This window comes from Camelus bactrianus, chromosome 18 (assembly GCF_048773025.1).
Source record: "Camelus bactrianus isolate YW-2024 breed Bactrian camel chromosome 18, ASM4877302v1, whole genome shotgun sequence".
Lineage (NCBI taxonomy): Eukaryota > Metazoa > Chordata > Mammalia > Artiodactyla > Camelidae > Camelus > Camelus bactrianus.
This window is the reverse complement of record NC_133556.1, coordinates 35,030,086-35,051,396: the sequence shown is the minus strand read 5'-3', so window position 1 is coordinate 35,051,396 and position 21,311 is coordinate 35,030,086. Positions and strand designations below refer to the sequence as shown.

General features: G+C 47.7%; 1 protein-coding gene across 5 annotated transcripts in view; it reads right to left on the bottom strand.

Annotated features, from left to right (window-relative positions):
* SNX29 (sorting nexin 29) overlaps positions 1-21,311 on the bottom strand; it is a 587,226-nt gene that overhangs the window by 167,467 nt on the left and 398,448 nt on the right. For all 5 annotated transcript variants that reach the window (XM_045521723.2, XM_010961733.3, XM_045521724.2 and 2 more), the window contains one exon: positions 13,654-13,770. In XM_045521723.2, coding sequence (XP_045377679.2) covers positions 13,654-13,770 — 117 coding nt within the window. The remainder of the gene's footprint in view (positions 1-13,653; positions 13,771-21,311) is intronic.

The window sequence follows — 21,311 nt, the reverse complement described above, 5'->3', positions numbered from 1 at the left end:
ACCTACCCTGACTAATATACCACAGCCCATATTATAGACGGGAAAACTGAGGCCCAAAGAGGTGAAGGGCCTTGTCCCAAACCATGCCATTACTGAAGGAGAGAGGCATGTGTAGGCTTAGAACACAGAAAGCCTTGGTCACTGTTCCTCAGGTTTGCAGGTGTTGTGACCCCCCCACACCAGCTGACTTAGGGCTTTCAGTGCCAGCCCTGCCCACGTGCTCCTGCATGGAAACCCCAGGCACGAGGAAAACAGGGGTGCTGGTCTAGGCATTCCCTAGAAACCAAGAGTCCACCCTGAGACAGCAAAACCCACAAATACCAAGTTCCCCAAACTCTGAGACATGAGAAAGTACAGGCATGTAACAATGTATACAATTCAGTATAACAAAATGATACAAAATGAATGGAGGAAAGAGACGGAAGAGAGAAAACAGAATTACTACTGAAGACCAGACCAGAGGGCATCAGTGCAGGAAGTCCCGCCACAGAATGTCCAGATCATAAATTTCTGTACAATCCTTCTCTATAATCAAAAGCAAGCAGTAATTTTGACTCAAACGCCTCGTGACCAAACAAAACCAGTTACAAGATTCACTTGGTGCACAAAACAACTAGAGAGTGCTCAGAAGCAGCACAGCTTCTCCCAGTGTTAGGGCCCGAGGGGACGCTCTCCCAGCTGCTCCTCAAGGTGACAGGCATGTGAGTGAGGGAGTGTCTTCAGCAGCAGCCTTCTAACACATGTCCCAGTGGTCCCCACCTCCTGCCATTTGCGCCCAGTGTAATCCCATCCCCAGAGTGTGGGCCGGCCCTACTGACGTGCTTCTAACGAGCAGATGAAGGCAGAAGCGACGGGATGCCACTGCTGAGGTTAGGTTATAAAAGATCATGGCTTCCGTATTCATGGTCTCTCCCTTACTTGGCTTGCTCACTTGGAGGAAGCCAATGGCCACGACAAGCCAGGATGGCAAGAAACGGCCTCCAGCCAAAAGCCTAGGAGAAACTAAGGCCCTCGGTCCAAGAGCCCCCAAGAAGCTGAGTCCTGCCAACAAGCACACCAGGGAGCGCCGGGCCTCCCCTGGTCAGGCCCGAGACGTCCGCAGTCTGGAGAGAGGACCCGCTAAACCGCGTGGATTCCAGACCCACAGAAACAGTGAGGGTGCAAATGGTACTACTGCAAAATGCTGTTTCTGCCTCTAAGTTTGGGGACAATTTGTGATGCAGAAATAGGTAACCAGTACAATCCGTGCATAAGCATCATGGTGAGTTTCGTTCCCCACCCGCTCCTGCGCAATCCCTTAATGAAGCGCCGGCACGCTGCCCAGCCAGCCCCAGGGGTTCCCCGGGAGCCAGGACGAGGAGGCCGAAGACTCTGCTCCCGTGATAACACGGAGAGGCGCGCTCCCCGAGCTGCAGCCCGGCACCAGGCAGCGCCGTGACTGTGGCCGCTTTCACTGTGACTCGCACTATTGTTTACTAACATTATTTTTAAAATCAACTCACCTTTTCCACTTGTAAAATTTACTCGAAAGGAAATCATTCTAGCAAATAGAAAACCAATTTCACTTGCTATGTAAAGAAAGCAGACTGAATCCAATGAGAGCAAACCTTTATTCAGTTGTGTCAGTGGTTCTCAGCGCCGCCTGCTTTAGAATCCCTGGAGGAACCGGCGGCGGGAGGCTGGGGTTCCTGCCGATCTGGGGTGGAGCCCTGGCACTTGGACTTCTAGACACTGACCAGCACTCTGACCCTGAGGCTCACACTCACTGTCCCGGAGCCGAAGAAGCACTAAAGACAAGCTAGTGCCAAGTGAGACCACAGCAGCACTGCTGACAGAAAACTGAAAGGGAAGAGCTTCCCCACCCTCACAGGGTCCATGTTATCCAACATCTGACTCCTGACCCACCTGAGTCAGCGTGCCCGACAGCAGGGCCGCACGCCTCACGCTGCAGGAGACACGGATCCGTGGGCTGGGCAGGGCCAGCTCCCCGGGCAACCCTCCATGGTGTGGTGTCTCAAGATTTTGCACAGATACTCACAGCTCAGGGGCTCTGGTGAGGCCCTGGACATCATCACCCCTGCTCAGCTCACGTGGGCGTCTCCTCCACCACAGCTGACTGGGAGGGCCCAAGGGACAGTCCCGGGCCTATTCTCTGCGCTGCTGCTGTGCAGGTCAGCACCTGCCACACACAGGATGCTAATACGTAACCAGTGAATAAACAAATGAGGCTCCTCCTCACTGGGTCTTGGGGGACGAGCAAGATCAGACCACAGTCCAGGGGGAGAAGCGATATTCCAGATGGGGGCCCAGGGCAGAGGGGGCATGCCTTCTCCAGCGCATGCTCTTCCAGCAATTAGCCACTCCAGTTAAGCTCTGGCTTGTTCCCAAGCCACCGAGGAAGGCACAAATTTTCTCTATGACTGACGGATAATTTCATACCCAAATTGGAAATGCTTAAATTGAAACATCATGAAAATCAGGGGTGGGAGACATAAGACAGTTCTCTAAACACGACAGCAAATAAAAAATGAAGACAGCAGTGTTGATCATCTTGTGACAGAAATTCATGGTCCCTTGTCAGTATATGGAACTGGCACAGACTGTTTAGTTTCGGTAGAATTCACCTAGTATTTTCTGAGCATCCACAGTCACGATACTCTGGTGGGAAGTGAGAATTAACATTCATTCATTCACTCAAAAAATATTTAGTACTCTCTATCAGGCCCTGGGGACACAGTCAAGGACAAAAGGGACAAAGAGGCAGACAACAAACAAGCAGCTCTATGACGAGCAGTGCTAAGTGCTGTGAAGGAAAATAAAGCAGGAGGTGGAGGGTATTTTATTCAGGGTTATGATCCGCTGAGATTTGGCCTCCTACTTTGGATGATTTAGAGGCATTATCTCATTTAATTCAAACCTCACAACTCTCTCTTGTGGGCATCACCAGTCCCATTTAAAGACAGGAACAAGAAGGCTGAAAAAGTAAGACTGACTAGCCCCACGCTTCCTAGTCATGAGGACTTCTGGACGTCACCTACCTTACTAGTGCCTCAGTTTCCGTATCTCTAAAATGAATCAGGAACACCTCCCTCACGGGCTCGCTACTACATGCGAAACACTTGGGAAAGGATTTGGTGCGTAACACATGCTCAATAAATGTCACCTGTTGAAGGCAGGTGTGTAAATGCCACTCCCACTCTTTTTAAGGACTTTGGTATCTGACGGAGAAGCCAAAAGACACAGCAATGAAAGTGGAGGATGATCATATCCACGAACACAGCATGCTGACTGACACCACCACTCCCCCTGCCCACCAGGCGCATCTTCTTGACCAAGTTCTACACATCCTTCAAAACCCAAGTCAAACACTTCCTCTTTGAAGCCTTTCAGGACAATCCCAGACATTAATTAACCCACCACTGCACCACCATTACCTCTAACTCTACATAATTCATATTTGGTTGCTAATTCACTCATTCAACAAATATGCTTCCAGGGCTACCATCTACCAGACCCTCCTCACACTCCACTGCGACTCCGTGTTAACATGTCTCCACTGGAAAAGCAATGTCTGTCCAGGGGAAGAAAAAAACTCAACTGGGTATAATTCAATGAAATGAATTAATTAATAAACAAAGGACAACATAAGGAAAGCAGAGAAAATGGGTGGTCCAGAGGGGGAAAACAAGGGCAGGAATTCAGAAGTTAAAAATAAAAACAACTCAGTATTGACGAGGACGCTGAGGACTTCAGAGTGATCTGGATTTGGAAGGGTGGGGAGATTGAGAAGGAAGAAGCAACACTCACTCGTGAAGGACACGCACCAAGCTCTCCACGCTGAGTGTCTCCGGCAGACGGCCACCTGTATTTTATGCCCTTGTCAGCTGTCCAGTACTTGATTTCTTTCAAAAATATATTCTTATATTATTCGTGTCATTTAGAAAAAAATGTTAAAGCATGTCTTTGGAAAGTCAAAAGGCAGAGAAGCGAGGCCCTGCAAGGAGAAGGAAGGGCACAAGCAAAGGTAAGGGGGCCGGAGGGACTCTGCGGCCCAGGGGCCAGTAGCAAGCGGCAAGGAGGAAGGCCAGAGCCAAGCTGGCAGTCAGCATCTGCCAGATTCTTTTTACAACAAAGCTAAAAGAAGCCCCGCACTATATAGAGGCACTGGGAGCAGCAGCTGGCCGTGAGCCTTGCTGTAACGGAGGAGGGAGCTGGTTCCCACAGGAGGCACATGCACTCACATCGGCAAAGGTGAGGACACCCTGGGACAGCAAAAAGATAAAGCCATTTTCCCAGAAAAGAAACAAAAATGTGAGTGGACATGAGGTGTCCTGACTTTACCAAAAGCCTTGGCCAAGTCACATCTCAAACCACGGCCGCGCGCCTTCGTGTGGCCCAGGCCCGCAGTGTTTGCGTATCTGGGAGAACACTGTTTGAGCCCTTATCAGCAAAACCATTTTCCTCAGAAACAAGAGAAGCAGCTCTGCAGACCCGACAGGCAAGAAGGCTCGGGAACCCTGTAGGCAATTCCAAGAGGGCCCCTGCCCCTCAAGAAGAGGTCATTTTCAAAAGAACAGGTCAAGGCAGCCAATGGTTTGGCTTGGGCTCCCAGAAAAGGGACAAGAATAGGTCTAGGCACGATCTCTGCATCCCACAAACCAGCTGACGAGGGCATCGACCCCCACGATACCTACAGCATAAACAGCCTTTATTTCTAATGGAAGCTTATATAAACCCACCTCAGGGAGACGGGAAAGCTTCCAGAACAATCTATAATATCCCTCCGATGCACAGGTGCCACTCAGTGAAAAGTGAGCCACCACTCATTCTTCAACTCCGCAGCCCCAGGTTTTACGATGGGCCAGGAGAGCAAAAAGATCTGCCCCCCCCTTTTTTAAATATTATAAAAACTAGGAAGAAATCTCTTTTTTTTAGATGTAAGTCACATGCAATTGGTGGGGAAGGGAGGACTAATCAGAAGGGAATTCTGTTATTGTGGAGAAAGATACACGTTAAGAAATAAATACATATATTTAGTTACAGGGTTTATACAAGTATAATCATGTGATTATGTATCCCCGGAATTACAGCATCTGTTATTTTAACAGAAATAGAGTACATTAAATTAGGATTTAGCTGGCCATGTCCTGGTCAGATTTACAAGGCACGGTGGAGCCAGAATGGAGGAGACCAGGAGAGTCTAAGTTTTGAGGATGACAAAACTGAAACAAGCCAAGGACAGTGCTCCAGTCTGAGAGCATGGACAGCGGTCCAAGCCCAGACCGGGCTATACGGGAGTCCCATGTTGTTGCCGGAGCCTCCAGAGCTGCTTTCCCACGCTAGTGACATTAGACAGAAACCCACATGCCAATAAAATACACGCTGATTAGGGGCCAAGCAACCCGAGATCTTGAGGTTCTATCCATGGGAGGTGGGGGGTGGGGTCTGGAAATGGAAGGCAGAGAGTGAGATCAGGGCTCACTTACTAAACAAAGAGGCGGACCTGCCTGCACCAGTAATGGGTGTGTGTCACAAGCTAGGATTTCGATTCATCCAACCCTGAGCTCCTGGGTCAGATGAAAATAAAAGGAAGGGCGAGTTCATGTCAGGAAGGACTTGGTGGTAAACAGAAGGGGAGTACAGGGCCCGGGCGCCCCAAGAGCGTTGCTGACTGTCGCTGCCTGTCATTTCTCTGGCTGGTGGGGCTGTGAGCAGCACCCTCAAAATGAGCAATCACACAGCCATGCTGGACAAGAGCAAGAGGGCAAAGTAGGGGGCAGAAGTTGCCTTGTAATCCTGGCTTTTACCTCTTCCGAATCAGTGGCAAGGAGGGTCTCAGAGTTCTCTTGTTTGGACCCCTGTCTCCCAGCCGAGTCGCAGTGCAGTCAAACCAGAGAGAGGCAAGTCTCACAAAACATACTCTGCTCTTTATCTTCTCTTCCACATCCCTGCAGGGCACCCCACACTCTGGGTAAACACAGACGCACAAAACACGAGTGACCGACTAAGCCAGTGCAGCAAATTCCTCCCTGAACCCGGAGCAGCAGGCAGGCGGGAGCACCAGGTGCACAGCCCTCATTGCTTTTGCCAACACTCCCCATTTGCATCAATAAGGGATCAGCTTTGCGACAAAGCTTGCATGCGCTGCATTTGCCAATAGACACAAAACTCTGATCTTAATGGAAATGTAATTTCAAAGTTCCACACCTGTAAGCTGTGGGTAGCCAGGCTCTGCCTACCCAAACCCTAAACTGTAGCCCCTCCCAGCTCCTCAGTGGAACCAAACTACCCACGGCGATGAGTGAACCAGGCAAAAAACAGGGCCAATACCTGATCACGTGCGGGCAGACAGACCTGTGATTTCAGCATTAATGTCAAGGAGCGTGTGATCACGTGGAGCGTCTGCTCATCGACAGAAAAAAGATAGCTGGGCTCAAAGAGGGGCTTTTATTCTCTGGCACTGAGCTGTGCAAAGTGGGTTCTGCAAGCATCTTTCTGGACAATTTTGTGTCAAAAACTAATATTTCTAAGCTAAGCCTCTATGTGAGACACATTTTTAGTAGTCTCTCTTAAATGGCACTTTTAAAAATAATCTCCTCCAGGACGGTAGGCGATTAGAACATGGATGTCCAACTGCCGAATTAAAAAGCCTCTTATAATTTGGAAAGCGCTGTTTAGAGCTGCCGCGGGACCACAGACAATTTGGTGCTTGATTGTTAGATACTCGGCAAGTGCCACCCAGCTGAAAAATATATTTCTTATTAAGCCTCTGTGCTTAAATAGCACCAGCCCTCAAAGGAGATCACTCCCTCTGAAGGTTTTAAAGACACCAAGAAAGTCCCAGGAAGCATTTTATTTCAAAGTAAACCTTATTACAAAACTTGGGATGAGTTTTTTTCTATCTGTCTCACCCCCGAATTTCAAATTCCTCATCTTTCTCTCTCACCAGCTCAGTCATTTCAATAGTGGAGGGACGGTGTCCCGTGAAAAAACCCAGCAGCTTACAGAGAGGATTAACAGAAAGTCTCCGCCATCCAGTGGGCTCCAGGAGGCACCTTTCTGGATTATGAAATACTGTGGTTAATAGAGTGTTTACATAGATATCACAGGGGCGTGGCCAGAACTATGCGGCGGCACCTGCTCCCTGAGTGACTGTGTACCAGCCCCCGAGAGGAGGAAAATGAACACAGCCCCTGAGGCAGGGCAGCTATCCGTCCACAGATTAAAAACAAGAAAATTCAACACAAAGTAGAAGGACAGAGTGACAGATGCTGGAGCACACAGCACCACAGGAACAGACCAGGGGCCGGCCAAGCACTTGGGAGGGGTGCAGACAAGAGGGGAGTCTGCGAAGGCTCTGGTGGAAGGTGATTCTACCGTAAGCCACTTCACAGGATCCAAAACACAAAAGTCTTGGACGATGAGGAGGAAGCAGAAAGGATCTGCAGTTTTTCAAGGCAACTGCAATGACTAGCATCGTCACCACACTGCAGAGCAATGTAAATGTTTATGAAACCGCAGACCGTGGGAAGGGAAGGGGGCAAGGAGAAAGAGACTGAGCCACAGAGAGATTCAGCACAGGGCACGGACAGACAGACAGATGCAGAGAGAGAGAGAGGCAGGACAAGAAAGAAAGGAGCAGAGAGAGTGAGAAACAAGAAAAGCAGGGAGAGGGAGGCAGGCAGAGAGAGGAACACGAGAGAAGAATGCTGAGCAACAGAAGAGGAAACAAAGAAATTAAAAAACAGAGAGAGGAAAAGAGAGCACAGAGACTCGAGGAGAACCTCATGGCCTGCTCTGGGAGCCAGGGTGGAAGAGGCCCTAAGTGCCTGGGACGCAGTGGAGTCCAGGTGACTGAGACCCAGGTCAGCGGGGGAGGCAGCGGAAGGTCAGGCAGACCCAGGACTCAATGCCCAGTACTCACCCCCCGTGGAGGGGGGCAGGCCTGCTGCGCCCCACAGCCATGTAACACCACCTCCTCCCCAGGCCCTGCGGACCCCAGGCCAGGCAGGCTCGGGGACAAACCAGGCTGCCGCCATCTCTCTGCAACTGGTGTGTGGGTAACGAACGTGATACGGAACTGGGCCCGAACCTTCCTAAGTGCATCCCTTGGAAAACATCTTAGACAAGACGCTCCTTGGGGAAGCAGTCTTGGGAGATAACGCATACAAAGCACGGCAAAGCTGCTCTTCCTGGACGGCCACGGGGCCCCCTGGCGGAAAGTGCTGTAGCAAAGACGCCGGTCGAACAGCCTCTTTCAAGCTTGCTCTGTCACAACACCACGTCCTTTCTGCAGGCACCAACTATGTGCGCCCTTTGAATCGTTGTTCTACTCTTGGGAAACTCTGCCTTCTCCAGATGCCAAATTTCCAAAGAGCTCGTCTGATATCAAGATGAGGTTATCAGTAGACCAAAGTAAAAAAACAAAACAAAACAAACTTTGATGTACAAAGTGAGACAGTGAGACAGGAAGAGGGAGATTGGGTTTGCAGGGAGTGGAATCTGTGAGAGCTTCACCGCAGAGGGATCTGAATCTTTAAAACCTCCAGGAGGGTTGTACCTGGAGCACAAAAGACGCTGAATTTTGCTTGAAATGAAAAAGGAAAGAAGAACAGAAGAGTAAGCAGCATGGTGTTGAAGTCTGAGCTGGTCCCAGGTTTGCAATCTGGTGCAGCCACGAAGCTGTGTGCCTTGGGGTGAGTCCTGAGCCCTCTCTGCACCTCAGTCTGCTCAAGTGAAAAATGGACCTAATAAACCCCCCCTGCAGGGCTGCTCTGGGGAGAAAGGATAAAAATGTATGCCAACCCAAGCACGCAGCCCTCACCAAACAGACAAAGGAGGGGACAGGTCAGAGAGCAGGGACAGGAGGACAAACCAACAGGGCTGATCCTCTGAGTGAGGGGAGGGACTCTACAGACCTCAAGTCACACCAGGCTGGGCCGTCTTTTCTGCTTAAGTGGAGGGGATCCACTTAAATGGTACTTAGGACAGAGAAACAGAGACCTGCGGAAGGGGCAGGAAAGAGCAATCCAAGTTCAATTACATACAGTGAGACCAAGTTTGCTCCCCACCACCCCCCTGGCAGGAACAGACTTGCCCTTAATGAGTTGCTTTGCCTTCAGCTTTCCCTGTGCTGTGACTTTAATTGACCTCTACCTCTTGCAGTCTTACCAAGGTTCTATTTCCCTGTATTCATTTATTATTCAAAATAGAAGCTGTTCTCCTTGAGAATTTTCAGGGCTGTAATCAAATCCTGCTAAAAGGAAAAAAAAAAAAAAAAAAAAAAAAAGACTCCAGCATGCTCTCATTCACGTCTTATACCGGAGGGAGAAAAAAATAATGAGCGAGTCCTAAAAATACTTACATTCAAAAAAAGAAAAGGAAAAAAATTCAACCCTTAATCCCAGACTCCTTCTCCTTAAAATAAGTGATTTAGCTTAAACGTCTGTAATATCATAAAAAGATACCAGAGAGGAAACTGTCCCTGTGCCTATCTTTTTAAAAAAATTCTTATTTGGTCCATGGAGTCATCCTCTGTTCTGTGAAGATGAAGTTCTCACTTAGCCAACATTCACTGAGCACCTACAATGTGCCGAGCACGTGCTGGGCACTGGGGACTCGGCGATGAAAACGGGGCCCTCACCACGTGCCCGGCACCGAGCGGCTTTACCTGCAGCATCACACGGAGCCACCTGAGCGGCTGGTGCCATGTTACTCCCCACTTCATAGAAGAGGGAACCGGGGTTTCCAAATAAAACAGACACGGTCCTGCCCTTGAGACACTCAAACAGTCTGGCAGCCTGGGAGGAAGTCTGATCTGGGTGAGTAGAGAGCAGAAATGAAGAAGTATCTCCCACAAGAGATGCTTCTCACGACAGGAAGGAAGGGCGGACCCCCGAACAGAACCTGAGCTTGCAGCTCCTCCTTCCTTTGCCCTGGCTGTCTGCTCGGGGCAGATGACCAGAGCGGGCCCGCGGCGATAAGGACAGGTCAAGGAGTGCCCTTGGGGCTCCTGCCCAAATGGCCAGCTCTTCCCAACAGCCCTGAATTCAGGCCTATAAGGACCATTCTACTCCAACCTCCCTTCTGGCCATCACAACCTGCCCACAGGAAAGGACCTGATGACAGTTTGAGCTGCCTCTGAGTGCATGGATGCCAGGGCCCTGAAGAGCATTCAGACTGGAAGCAAAAGGGAGTGTGGCACAAGGAGAGAAGATGGGCCTGCATGTCAGAGGGGCCCAGGGAAAATCTAGACTCCACCACTTACAGACTGCGACAGTCACTCGCTCACTCCATGAGCCCACTCACATTTACTGAACACCTGCTATGTGAATCACTGGGACTCAAAGGGAACTTGCCCTCAAGGAGGGGCACCTCATGGAGATGCTGATTAGTGAAAGATAAATGTTAGAACTGCACTGAGAGAAGAAGGGAGAGAGATATACAAGCATCATACTGTGCACAGCAGCTCTGACCTCGTCAAGATTCCTGGGGAGAAGATGACTTGACACTGAGGGGTGAGTTAACCTGGGCCCAGAGCTGTATTCCAGGCAGAGGGGGCAGCAGGAGCAGAGGCCCTACGGAGGGAGAAAGCATGAGGTCTGGAATAGAAGAAAGCTGATGGCCTGAGGCCTAGCACAATCTTCCTGTGTCCAAAAAAGAAAAATCAAACCTGAAACTTATCAAGACTCTAGAGCTAATGAGCAATTCAAAGGACAGGCAGAGGACACAGGAACATGGTGAGCACCACCACAGGGCTGCGATCAACAAAATCCTAATTCGGGAAACCTACAGTTCAAAGGGCCAAGCTTCCTCAACAGTAATGACAAAAACGCAAGGCGAGAAGGAAAATACGGAAGAGGAACACACAGATTAAAAGAGAATTAAGAGACCTATCACCCAGCTGCAATGGATGTATTTTATTAGGGTCCTGACTAGAGCAAACCAACAACAATAACAAAACAAAACCAACTGGAGAAAACAGAACACTGACTGGACATTTGATGATATTAAGGAGTCACCGTTAATTTTTCAGGTGTGATAATGGTATTGTGAATATCTTTTGGTGATAAATACTGAAATATCTATGAATGGAATAATATCATGATTTGGATATGCATCCAAACAACCTGAGATGGGAAGAGACTGAAATGAGCATGAATGAAGCAAGAACGACCCTGAGTCGATGACCGTGAAAGCGGAGTGATGGGGTTTCATCCAGTGATTCCCTCTGCTCTTACAGATGTTTGAATTTTTCCCCTTTTGTTGAAAGCGAGTGGTGAATCAGCCGTAAGCGGGGACGGGATATTGATAACGCAGACAAAATGCATGCTAAGAACTACTACAAATCAGTAAGAAAAACATAATCCAATAGCAAATGGGCCGAGACTGTGAGAAACAGATCACAGAAGTGAAACCCAAACAGGCAAGAAGCAAATGAAAAGATGGTCCACCTCACTGTGGTCAGAGAAACACACATTAAGAAACACACATTAAAACCACCTCACGCCTCAAAACGTTAGAAGAAACGTGCGAGAGCTTCAGCAGAAATTCTTGCCCGTGGACAGAGGGATCATAAGTAGGTACCTCTACTTTATAAAAGGGCAAAACGTAGCAAATTTTGAGGGGGGGGATATAGCTCAGTGGTAGAGCACATGCTTAGCATGTACAAGGTCCCGGGTTCAATCCCCAGCACCTCCATTTAAAATAAATAAATAAATAACCTAATTACCTCCCCCTCAAAAAACAAACCAAAACAAGAAAATATTTTTTAAAACACTCAGCAAATTTTAAAACACCACACTGTATAACTCCGCAGTTTCACACTTGGGTCTTGACCTTAAGGAAACACTTGTGTAATGGATGTAGGAAGTGATCATAAGTGGCTATTAATATCAGAAGAAGAGAGACAAGCAGACATAATACATCTCCTAATAGAAAATACCATAAAACAACAGTTATGTTATCAGCAAAATTAAACCTGGATCCAAGCCCCTAGATCCAAATGCCAATTTAAAGAAATGCAGGGAACAGAGGAGCATTTCAGATAGGACTGCAGAGGTGCCATCAGCAGATTTCAGGTGGTGAAATGACCTGGTGTCTTCAGTAAGTAAATTGGAAGAAAAAGAGAGATAAAGAACTCTCCAGACAAAAAGAAACATGAGAGCAGTCAAATACACAGAGACGGAAAGTAGAATGGTGGTTTCCAGGGCTGGGGGAGTTAGTGTTTCATGGGCACAGAATTTCAGCCGGGGGAGAGGAAGCGTTCAGGAGATGGATGGTGGTGATGGTGGCAGAACCATGTGAATGTATTTAATAAACATACAACTGTACACTTAAAATGGCCAATTTTATATTAGGTATATTTTACTATAATTTAAAACAAGTTTTTAAAAAAAGTAAGAGACATAGTCAGTTACAACATACGTGGACCTCACGTAGATCCCAATTCAAAAAACACTATAAAAAATTATGAGACAATAAGAATTTTGAACACTGATATTTGCTAGTATAAAGGAACTACTGACAACGGAAGGGTGACAATAATAATATATTCATGTTTTGTTGAGTTTTAGAGATACATATTGAAATGTCTAGAGATGAAATAATGTTGGGTATTTGATTCAAAACAATCAGAAAGCAGGTGTTGATAACTTGAAGTAAGACTGACCGTGACTGGTAACAGTTCAAGTGAACAATGGTTGTGTGCGAGTGCATTACACTAATCTGCCTACCTTCGTGCATTTAACGTTTGACATAATAAAAGTTTTAAAGCAAATGAGAAGTTATCACAAATGTGCACAAAAGGACAAGATGTTCTCAGCAACAAGGTTTGCAACAGCAAAATACTGGAAACAACCTAAATGCCCACAAACACACGACCAGATTTAAAACACTGCAGTATTTCATTCAACAGAGGACTAAAGAATCGAAACAGTGAAAGAACTAGATCAGGAGTTCCCAGTCAAGGGCGATTTTGCCCCTCAGGGACACTGGGGACATTCTGGTTGCCATGACTGGGTGGGGTGCTGCTGGCCTCCAGTGAGGAAAATCAGAGATACTGCTAAACATTGCACTGTGCACAGAACAGCCCCCACGGCTTTGAGCCCCAACGAAATGGCTCAAAGTATCAAGAGAGCTGCAGTTGAGAAACCCTATGTTGGATCCACGTGGGATGGTCCTCAAATCCCAATACTGAATAAACATGAAGACTAACACAGGCACACACGGGGCAAACAGGCATGTGCAAGTAATACCACGGAGGTAGAAGTTAACACAGAACTGAGACTGTTTATGGCTATGGAAATTTATCTATGTAGTAATATATGAAAATAGGGAGGAGAAAGCTTTATGCCAATTTCAGAATATGGATTATGGGCATGGGGGGAGGCGTGAAATGTTGCCAAGGGGGCTCTGATAGATTTCACAGCATTTTATGTTACTTCCTTTACCCCCACCCACCCAAAGAAAAGCAAACATGGTGACGGCTAATGTTCGTAAACTCTGGATGGTGGGTACGTGGACGCTCCCTCTTCCAGTCTCTGCACTTTCCCATACCCTGAGCATTGAACAAACGAAACGGCGGGGTTGTGGGCAGCCAGATGGCATGGGCAGAAGGGCAAGGCCGGGGCCTTCCCGGGTGGGAGCACTCACCGGCCCCCGCAGGTCGATGAGCTCCTGCCTCATCTGGGACACGAGAGCTTCCTTGGCCACCAGGGCCCGGTGCAGGCGCTCGTTGAACTCAATCAGCTCCCCGTGCATCTCCGCCACCTGCAACACACAAGCACCGAACAGTGAGCCTCAGGGGGCAGACCCTCCCCATGCCTTGTCCCCATGCCTTGTCCCACCTGCTCGCAGCCCATCACTTGTCAGCAAGGCATCGGGAGGTTGCTGGGATGGGAAGAGTAACACTGCTTACCTACATGCTATGCAAATCCACTCTGAGTTGAATACGTTTTCGACTTGGTTGATTTTAACACTATGGAATCAACGGTCCACAGTTACGGTCAGAATACGACTATATCAAGTCATTTTTTGACCCTAGGCTTTTGCTCTTAAGGCACGAACACTTTCCTGGCAAAGGCTCTCATCTCAGTTTTACCTGTCAAGAATTTCCCTGCTAATGGCACAAGGAGAATGACTAATCGTTTCTGTTCATGAAGGCTTTGGCTCTGAAAACCAAGAAAACCGAACCAGAGGCTTGTTGAGGATGGTGATGGTGACAGAGCACAGCAGCAGGACAGCCACCCAATGGCTGCTGCTCACTCTACGCCAGGAAAATACTTGAGGCAGGTATTGTTATTCCTGCCTCCCAGAAAGAACAATGTTGGAGGTGTTTAAGGAGCCGGCTCGAGGTCATACAGCTAACAAAGGGCTGACTCTGGAGCCCTGGCTCTTGTCCACTGGGCCACGTGTCACAACCCTGCCATCCCACTGTGCTACTCACTCAGGCCCGATGAGCCCGTGAATTTTTCCGCATTTCAACACTCTTGGCTGATCCCAGATAAAAATGGAGGTTGCCATAAGATAGCCTATGACTGACGTACAGAGTCAACAACAGATCTTTCAGGCTGGAACTTACAAACAGCACAAAAGTATCCCATACAGTCAAAACATACAGTAATTTCTGATTACAGGAGCAACCTTGTGGGGGCTTAAAATCGAATTCAACTGTAACTTATTTAAACATTTTAGAGAAATGTAAGATATAATCTTACCATGCTCATCAGGAACACCAAAAGAAGAATCTGACAAGCATCTTAAAGAAAAGCCCCCCAACCCCGAATGCAGAGGTCAGGCAGACCCCTCCCAGCCCCCATCTCCCTGCCCTTCCCAAGAGATCACCCCTCCCATACCCCAGACTTCAGCCAGGCACTCACTAAATTCTACATAAAGCATAAATAACATCAGACCATTTGTAATAAGTACTCCACATGAACTATAAAACATACTGTCAGAATAAAGAAAGGATAAAAGGAGAACTTTTGTAAGGAAAAAAAAATTATTTGCCCGAGTCTTGATTCCTCAAGAGGACTAAAGGGAAGTCCTTTTATTTTATTTTATTGGATATATTATACCAAGGGTAAAGGCATAGGAGGAAATACACTAAGACATTAACATCAAAGAGTATTTTTTTCTTTCCACTTTTTCTACTTTTCCTTATTTTTTAGTTCCCTAATAACGAGCACTCTTCCATTCATCAGAGAGAATAACCACTTAGACTCTTTAAAGGAATTAAAATCCTTCACGTGAAACTAAAGGGAGCCGGGTGCCATCAACATGAAATTTATCAGGCTCCCAGCTATAACCCTGATGCTCTCATTAATTTGCTCGGTGAATCTCCACCCAAATGGCATTCCCTTTGTCACTCAGGTGCCCACCTTTTTCAAACCAGTGTGAAATGCAAAGTAAATGGCACAAAAGACATTGCAAGAACCATGCAATTAACAAATGTCATAAGTGAATAACTCACTGAGCCTTTTAACCAGTGTTTTTTGTCATACATACGTAGCTAAAATTAATATTCCCCGGTTGCCTCATTCCTTTTGTAGGAAAAAGGCTTAAGACGATCTTTTGGCCTTTCACAAACAAATACAACATCACTAATACACCACTAACAATGCCTGTTCGACTCCTCCACACAGAAATCACATGAATTCTCCGCGAGCTTCCTTGAGGATAAGACTCCATTTACCACACAGTAAGCAGGAAACGCATACCACTGCCAATATCATCGCTAAATACCTGCTAATGTGCCCCCACAAAATGCAAGCTTAAAGAAATGCCACTGTCATTTCCAAAGTAAAGCAGGGTTTTGCTTTGTTTTTGTTTTGTTTGGCAGGGGAAGCCAGAGTGTTAAAACAATTTTCCATAAATGCATAAAACATTGAAACATCCCAGCTTCAAGTGGTGTTCATCACGAGCTGTCAAAACTCTGGCTCTTTTTTTTTTTTTCCAGCCAGAGAGTAACTTGACCACATCAGACAAAGCTTTCTTTGCACAAAGGAATAGGGGGAAAAATCCTATGGAACCAAGGAGAAAATCTGAGGAAATGATTTCCAGCAGTCATTACAACTGCAGTGCTCATTGTTACTAAGCTCTAGAACTCCGAATTTCTACATTACATAACCCTGCGTACAGTCATTGATATTAACAGCTTTCATCTTACATAAACCCTACTGAGTTTGCTATTCCTTGAATAACTCCAAACTCTAGCGTACCTAGACATGAATTCAAGATTCAGAGAGAGCCTCGGAAGAGAAATTTGAGATCACAAAGAGTTCCCATTACTATGAAAATAAAAGCAGGCTGCATAAGAACTGCCTGCTGGAATTTCTATGAGGCTCTTGAGGGTATTTACAGATTTCATCTGACTTTCCCTCCTTATTTTCAATAGCCGCAGGTATGGGATAGACAGGTGCTCTCCAGTCTACCCTGCACCAAGCAGTAAGGGGGATCTTCCCGAAGCAACATCTGACATTGTCACCTGCTGTTTAAAACCTTCAATGCTTCCCACCACCCTAAGGATAAAAATCCAACTGCCTTCAAGATCTGGCGCCGGCCTCTCTCCGGCACACTGTTTCCTGCCCTCTTCCTCTTGGCATCTCGCCTAATGTCACTCAGCCCCAAGGCTCTTCTATGTTCCATAAATATACTGAGCTCTAGGAGGTCACCCTATGGACAAAGAGGAGAAAGGCACATCCAGCAGAGGAAATGGCAAGCGCAAAGGCCCAAAGGTTGGCAGGGAGGCAGCTGAGAGAGACGGTTAAGGGCTCAGACTCCGGGGCAAGACAGCCCTTGGCTTGATCACTTAATTGTGCTGGTCTTGTGCAAGTCACTAAACCTCTATGAGCCTGAAGCCTGTCACATGCAAGATGGGGATTAAAAACCATGCTCACTTCATGGGGTCACTGTGTGGATGAAACGAAATGTTGCACTTAGCAAGCTCGGCACTATGTCTGGGCATAGCAAATGCTCGATGAACAGGAGCTGGTTTTACATGATGCGTGATCACGTGAAAGGGACATGAAATAGGAGGATAGGCAGTCTCCAGAAGCCGGATGGAAAAGGGCCACATGTGCCCTAACAAGTAGCTCAGACAGGTGTGGAGAGAGACTCACTGGCCCCCAAAGCAGGAACATCACCTGCCAGGCACTATTTCCAGTGCTGGGTGCAGGAAAGTCATGGGGTTCACATCCTAGAGGTCAGAGCTCAGGGAGAGAGGAGGACTTAGAAGGCAGGGTGGCAGGAAAGGCCTCCCCCAGAGATAACACTCAGGGATTCACTTCTCTTGTTGGCCTTGACACATACCAAGCAGTCTCCTATGACCATGCCCTAAGTCACAGCCAGGCACTCACTGTGTTCCAGCACCATCAACGCTCGGGGCAACTTTAAAAGTCTGCTGTATAGAATTAATCTTTTTTGGGGGGTGGAAGGAATTAGGTTTATTTGCTTATTTATTTATTTATCTATGTAGGTACTGGGGGTTGAGCTCAGGACCTCATGCATGCTAAGCAAGCACTCTACCCTCCCCCTTTGAAAACTGAAGGCAGTTAAGGAGGAGGTGCCATTTGACAACACTAATGACAGTGACAACTCAAAGGCAAATGCCAGGTGGAGGTACACTGACCACAGGGGATGCAGCTTCAAACAGAGCCCAACATGGGCCAAGGGATGGGGAACTGAGCCCTGATTCTCCCAAAGGCCCAAGAAGAGCACCTGGATGGTGGCAGATGTAGTTCCTAAGTTGTGTCCGGAAGGTGCACAACTCATGAGCTAATAAGGCATAAATGCTTATCATTTGGGTTTCCTCCATTAGGCTGGAGAGAAGATGGCAGAAAGATTTAAGGCGTTTAAGTCACAAGGCTATTTGCCAACATCCGCCAACATCCCCTGTGGCTTAGCAAACCCCTGCTGGGGAGTTAGCCTGCGCCTCCACTTGCACACGCACTCAAGCAGGAGTTTAGCTTCAGGTGTCTGGAACCCACCTACATACCCAACCACAAGGGACTGGTGAAACCTATCAGGTTCCATGATTCTCTTACTGCCTGCAGCTTGGCAGACATCACTAGTCAATCACTGCTTCCTTCCTCTAGAAGACGCCCAGGCAGCCCTGATCAATCGATCAGCATGCTGGCCTCCAGGATGACACCTATTTAGTATCCCTGGTGTAAGGGATGGGGGGAGACGTCATCAAGAAAGTGATACTTTAGTTGGGTTTTGTAAGATGATGCCTTTGGAGCTTCAGGAGACTGAGCAATCCCTTCCAGCTGGAGCATCAGTGAAGATGATCTCCAAAAATAATGTGTCTGTGAAAAAGCTTTTAAGTCAGTGAAAATCCCAGGAATTATCATAATTACCTGCCAAATCATGAAAAGATTATAAGTTTAAAAAAAACAACATGCCTCTGGCATTTCCTTTCATATCAGAATGTTCTATCTAATCACATTCAAGTAAATCATGGTTTAACCCTCCTTTGGCTACCTAATTAGACACTTCCTGATTAATTAGATCAAGATACCCCCAAATTTTAATAGCAACCGAGGTTCTTTTGGTCACATACCCAAACTCCAAGAAGGTTCACTTGATGCCTGAGAATCTACCTAATTTTTAAAAAACGCACATGCTGTTTGTGGGTGCCGTTGAGAGTGGCTGTGGTGAGGGACCTGGAACCTCCCTCTGTGGTGAAGACACTGCACCTGCCCAGGTGAAGACAAAGCCCTCACTGGTGCTCACCTGCCTTAACACACTTTGGAACACCAACTACAGACCAGGCCTCTTCTGGGCATTGCATCCATCAGCTCACGTGACCCTCGCCACCCTCCTGCAGGGTGAGCAGGGCTTCCTGTGGATGGGGCCTTGAGGCTTAGAGAGGCCAGGCTATGAGCCTAAGGCATCGGAGTCAGAGCCACTGTCAGTGTTCCCTGCGCTCCACCTTGGGGCACAGTAGAAAGCTGAGCCCTTCAGGGATCAGATGAGTCAGCCCCACGGACTGGAGGAAAGCAGCACAGGGTGACCAGAGGCTCCCGAAGCACGCTAATCATTGGTTACTCGGAGGGCATCTGAGAAACGCGTATTTCCGGGCTTCACTCCCCAAAATGCTGATTCAACGTAGAGGAGTCCAAAGCAGTACTTTTTAAAGGCCCCAGTGACGGGGATGATCAATCAGATTTGGGAACCACTGGCAAAGACAAAGGGGGAGGATTTCACACATTTAGGTGTGAATTGCAGTCAGGCCATCCCTGAATTTTAGAAACCTAGTTTTTCAGTTCATTATTTGTAAAATTGGGATGTCATGGAAGCCCCTCCACTGGTCAAGCTCTCAACTTCTGGATTTTCACTGAGGTGAACAAAGCCACAGCCAGAGGAAAACCACATCGAGCCTGCCAGCCAACACGGGATGGCAACAACCGCCACGCGCAGCGCTGTTAGTCCCGCGATGGCGGAGAAGTTAGTCTGTGACGGTGCTGCAGAGGGCGCCCGGGAGCTGGGGCTGGGATTAGCTGCCTGCTCCGTCTGCGCCAAGCACAGACATGCACAGTAGGCATTTAGAAACGGGTGAAGCAATTTCATACTGGTATGAACTCCAGGAATTCTAGTTTTTCTAGAAGGTTGGTTTTTTTTTTGTATTTTATAAAAGTACCAGTCTGCAATGAATTGGAAATTTAAAAAAAACAAAAACAAAACTGGTTCTTCGGTGCAGATGGTTTGAGAAGCACCCATCTACAACACATATGCTATACTTGAAACAATGTCTTGTGAAACAATGTCTTGCATTAATAATTATTAGAGACAGTGACTAATAATGACAATGAAAAAAGCCAAAATATGACCATTTTGGATAAAATTTGTAAAGAGAGTTGCAAAGAAAAATAAGAACCGATGTTATCAACATCTGCTGTTCTTTTAGACCCTGTTTTCTTGTCGAGTGTCAACTTAGGCTTGAAGACTAAGCAAATTAGGAACGATCACTGACATAATGCACGTCCAGACCTAGCCCAGGACACAGGGCACGAAAGTCTCCCAAAAATTACAGTTGCCATCACCCTCTTTGAGACATGCTGAGCCCTTCTCACAGCTGCCTGGTTATGCCCATTTCCCAGAGCAGGAAGGTGAGGCTCAGGGAAGCAGCAGCAAAACATCCCAGGTCACAGAGCACATGAGTGGCAGCTGAGATTTGAACCCTAGTTATCACAGCTCCAAAGCCCGGGTCCTTTCCATCACATGACCCTTCTGCTGATGGATACGTAACCCAGGAAGGGACATACTGCACCCGTTTAGGGGCGGAGGAAGCCTAGGCTCAGAGAGGCTACGTGACCTGTCCAAGGCCACAAAGCGTATACCCTAACAGAGCCAGGCCCAGAGACCAGGTCTCCTGCTTTTAAATCCAATCTGCTCCTCTACCGGGACCCATGAGACTCTCAAAGGAAAAGAGAAATGACGAGGTGCTTTGTAGTCAGAGTGAGGAGGGGGCCTAAGCTCAGAGCACTCATTCTGCCCTAGGGGTGCCCTACCTTCCCCCTATCAAGCTCCTCACTGGAATCCTGTAGCTCCCTAGGAGGGAAGTGCTCTTACTGTTCCTAATTTTATTAATGAGGAAATGGAAGCACAGAGAAGGTAAGCACCTTGCCCAAGGCCACACAGGAAGCAAGCGGCAGGACTGGTATTCAAATTTCCAAGTCCATGTCTTGGACTCTCTACCCTCCTTCTCTGTATACACCATTACTGAGATGCTAAGCTGGGGTCTCAAGATAACAGAGGACCTGGAGGAGGTGATGAACCTGGGATCAAGCACTAAGGGTATCACCCAAGTAAGGGCATCACCATCACTCGCACACACACGCACACACCTAGGGAAAGGGCACCACTTCTGGGCCTCCCGAGGCCCAGTCTGGCTTGTCACCAACCAGTTTGCAACCACCTCCTTGGGGGAACCTGGCAGTAAGGGAAGGAGCACCCAGAGTAAACAAGAACCTTTGCAAAGGCAGGCCCTACTGTGGGACTCAGGGTCCACAGGAGACACCCAGAGATTCCAGGAGCTTGCCAGCAGCCAAGATGAGCCTTCTTCAAAGTGGTCTTCGCTTCATGTGAAGGCATTTGTGGAAACCAGTGTCTAAATGAAAATTCCAACATGAGGACACTCCAGGAGGCTGTCAGGGATTACCAGGGGGTGTTTGGAATCAAGGGGCCCTCTAAGCGGGGCCTCTTAAGATCAGGTTAGAAAAATGGGGGTTGTGGCAGCCAAACCCAGGTCCTGCCTATTTGCTGCTGTGTGACCTCAAGTAAATAATTTCACACCTCTGATTCTTGGT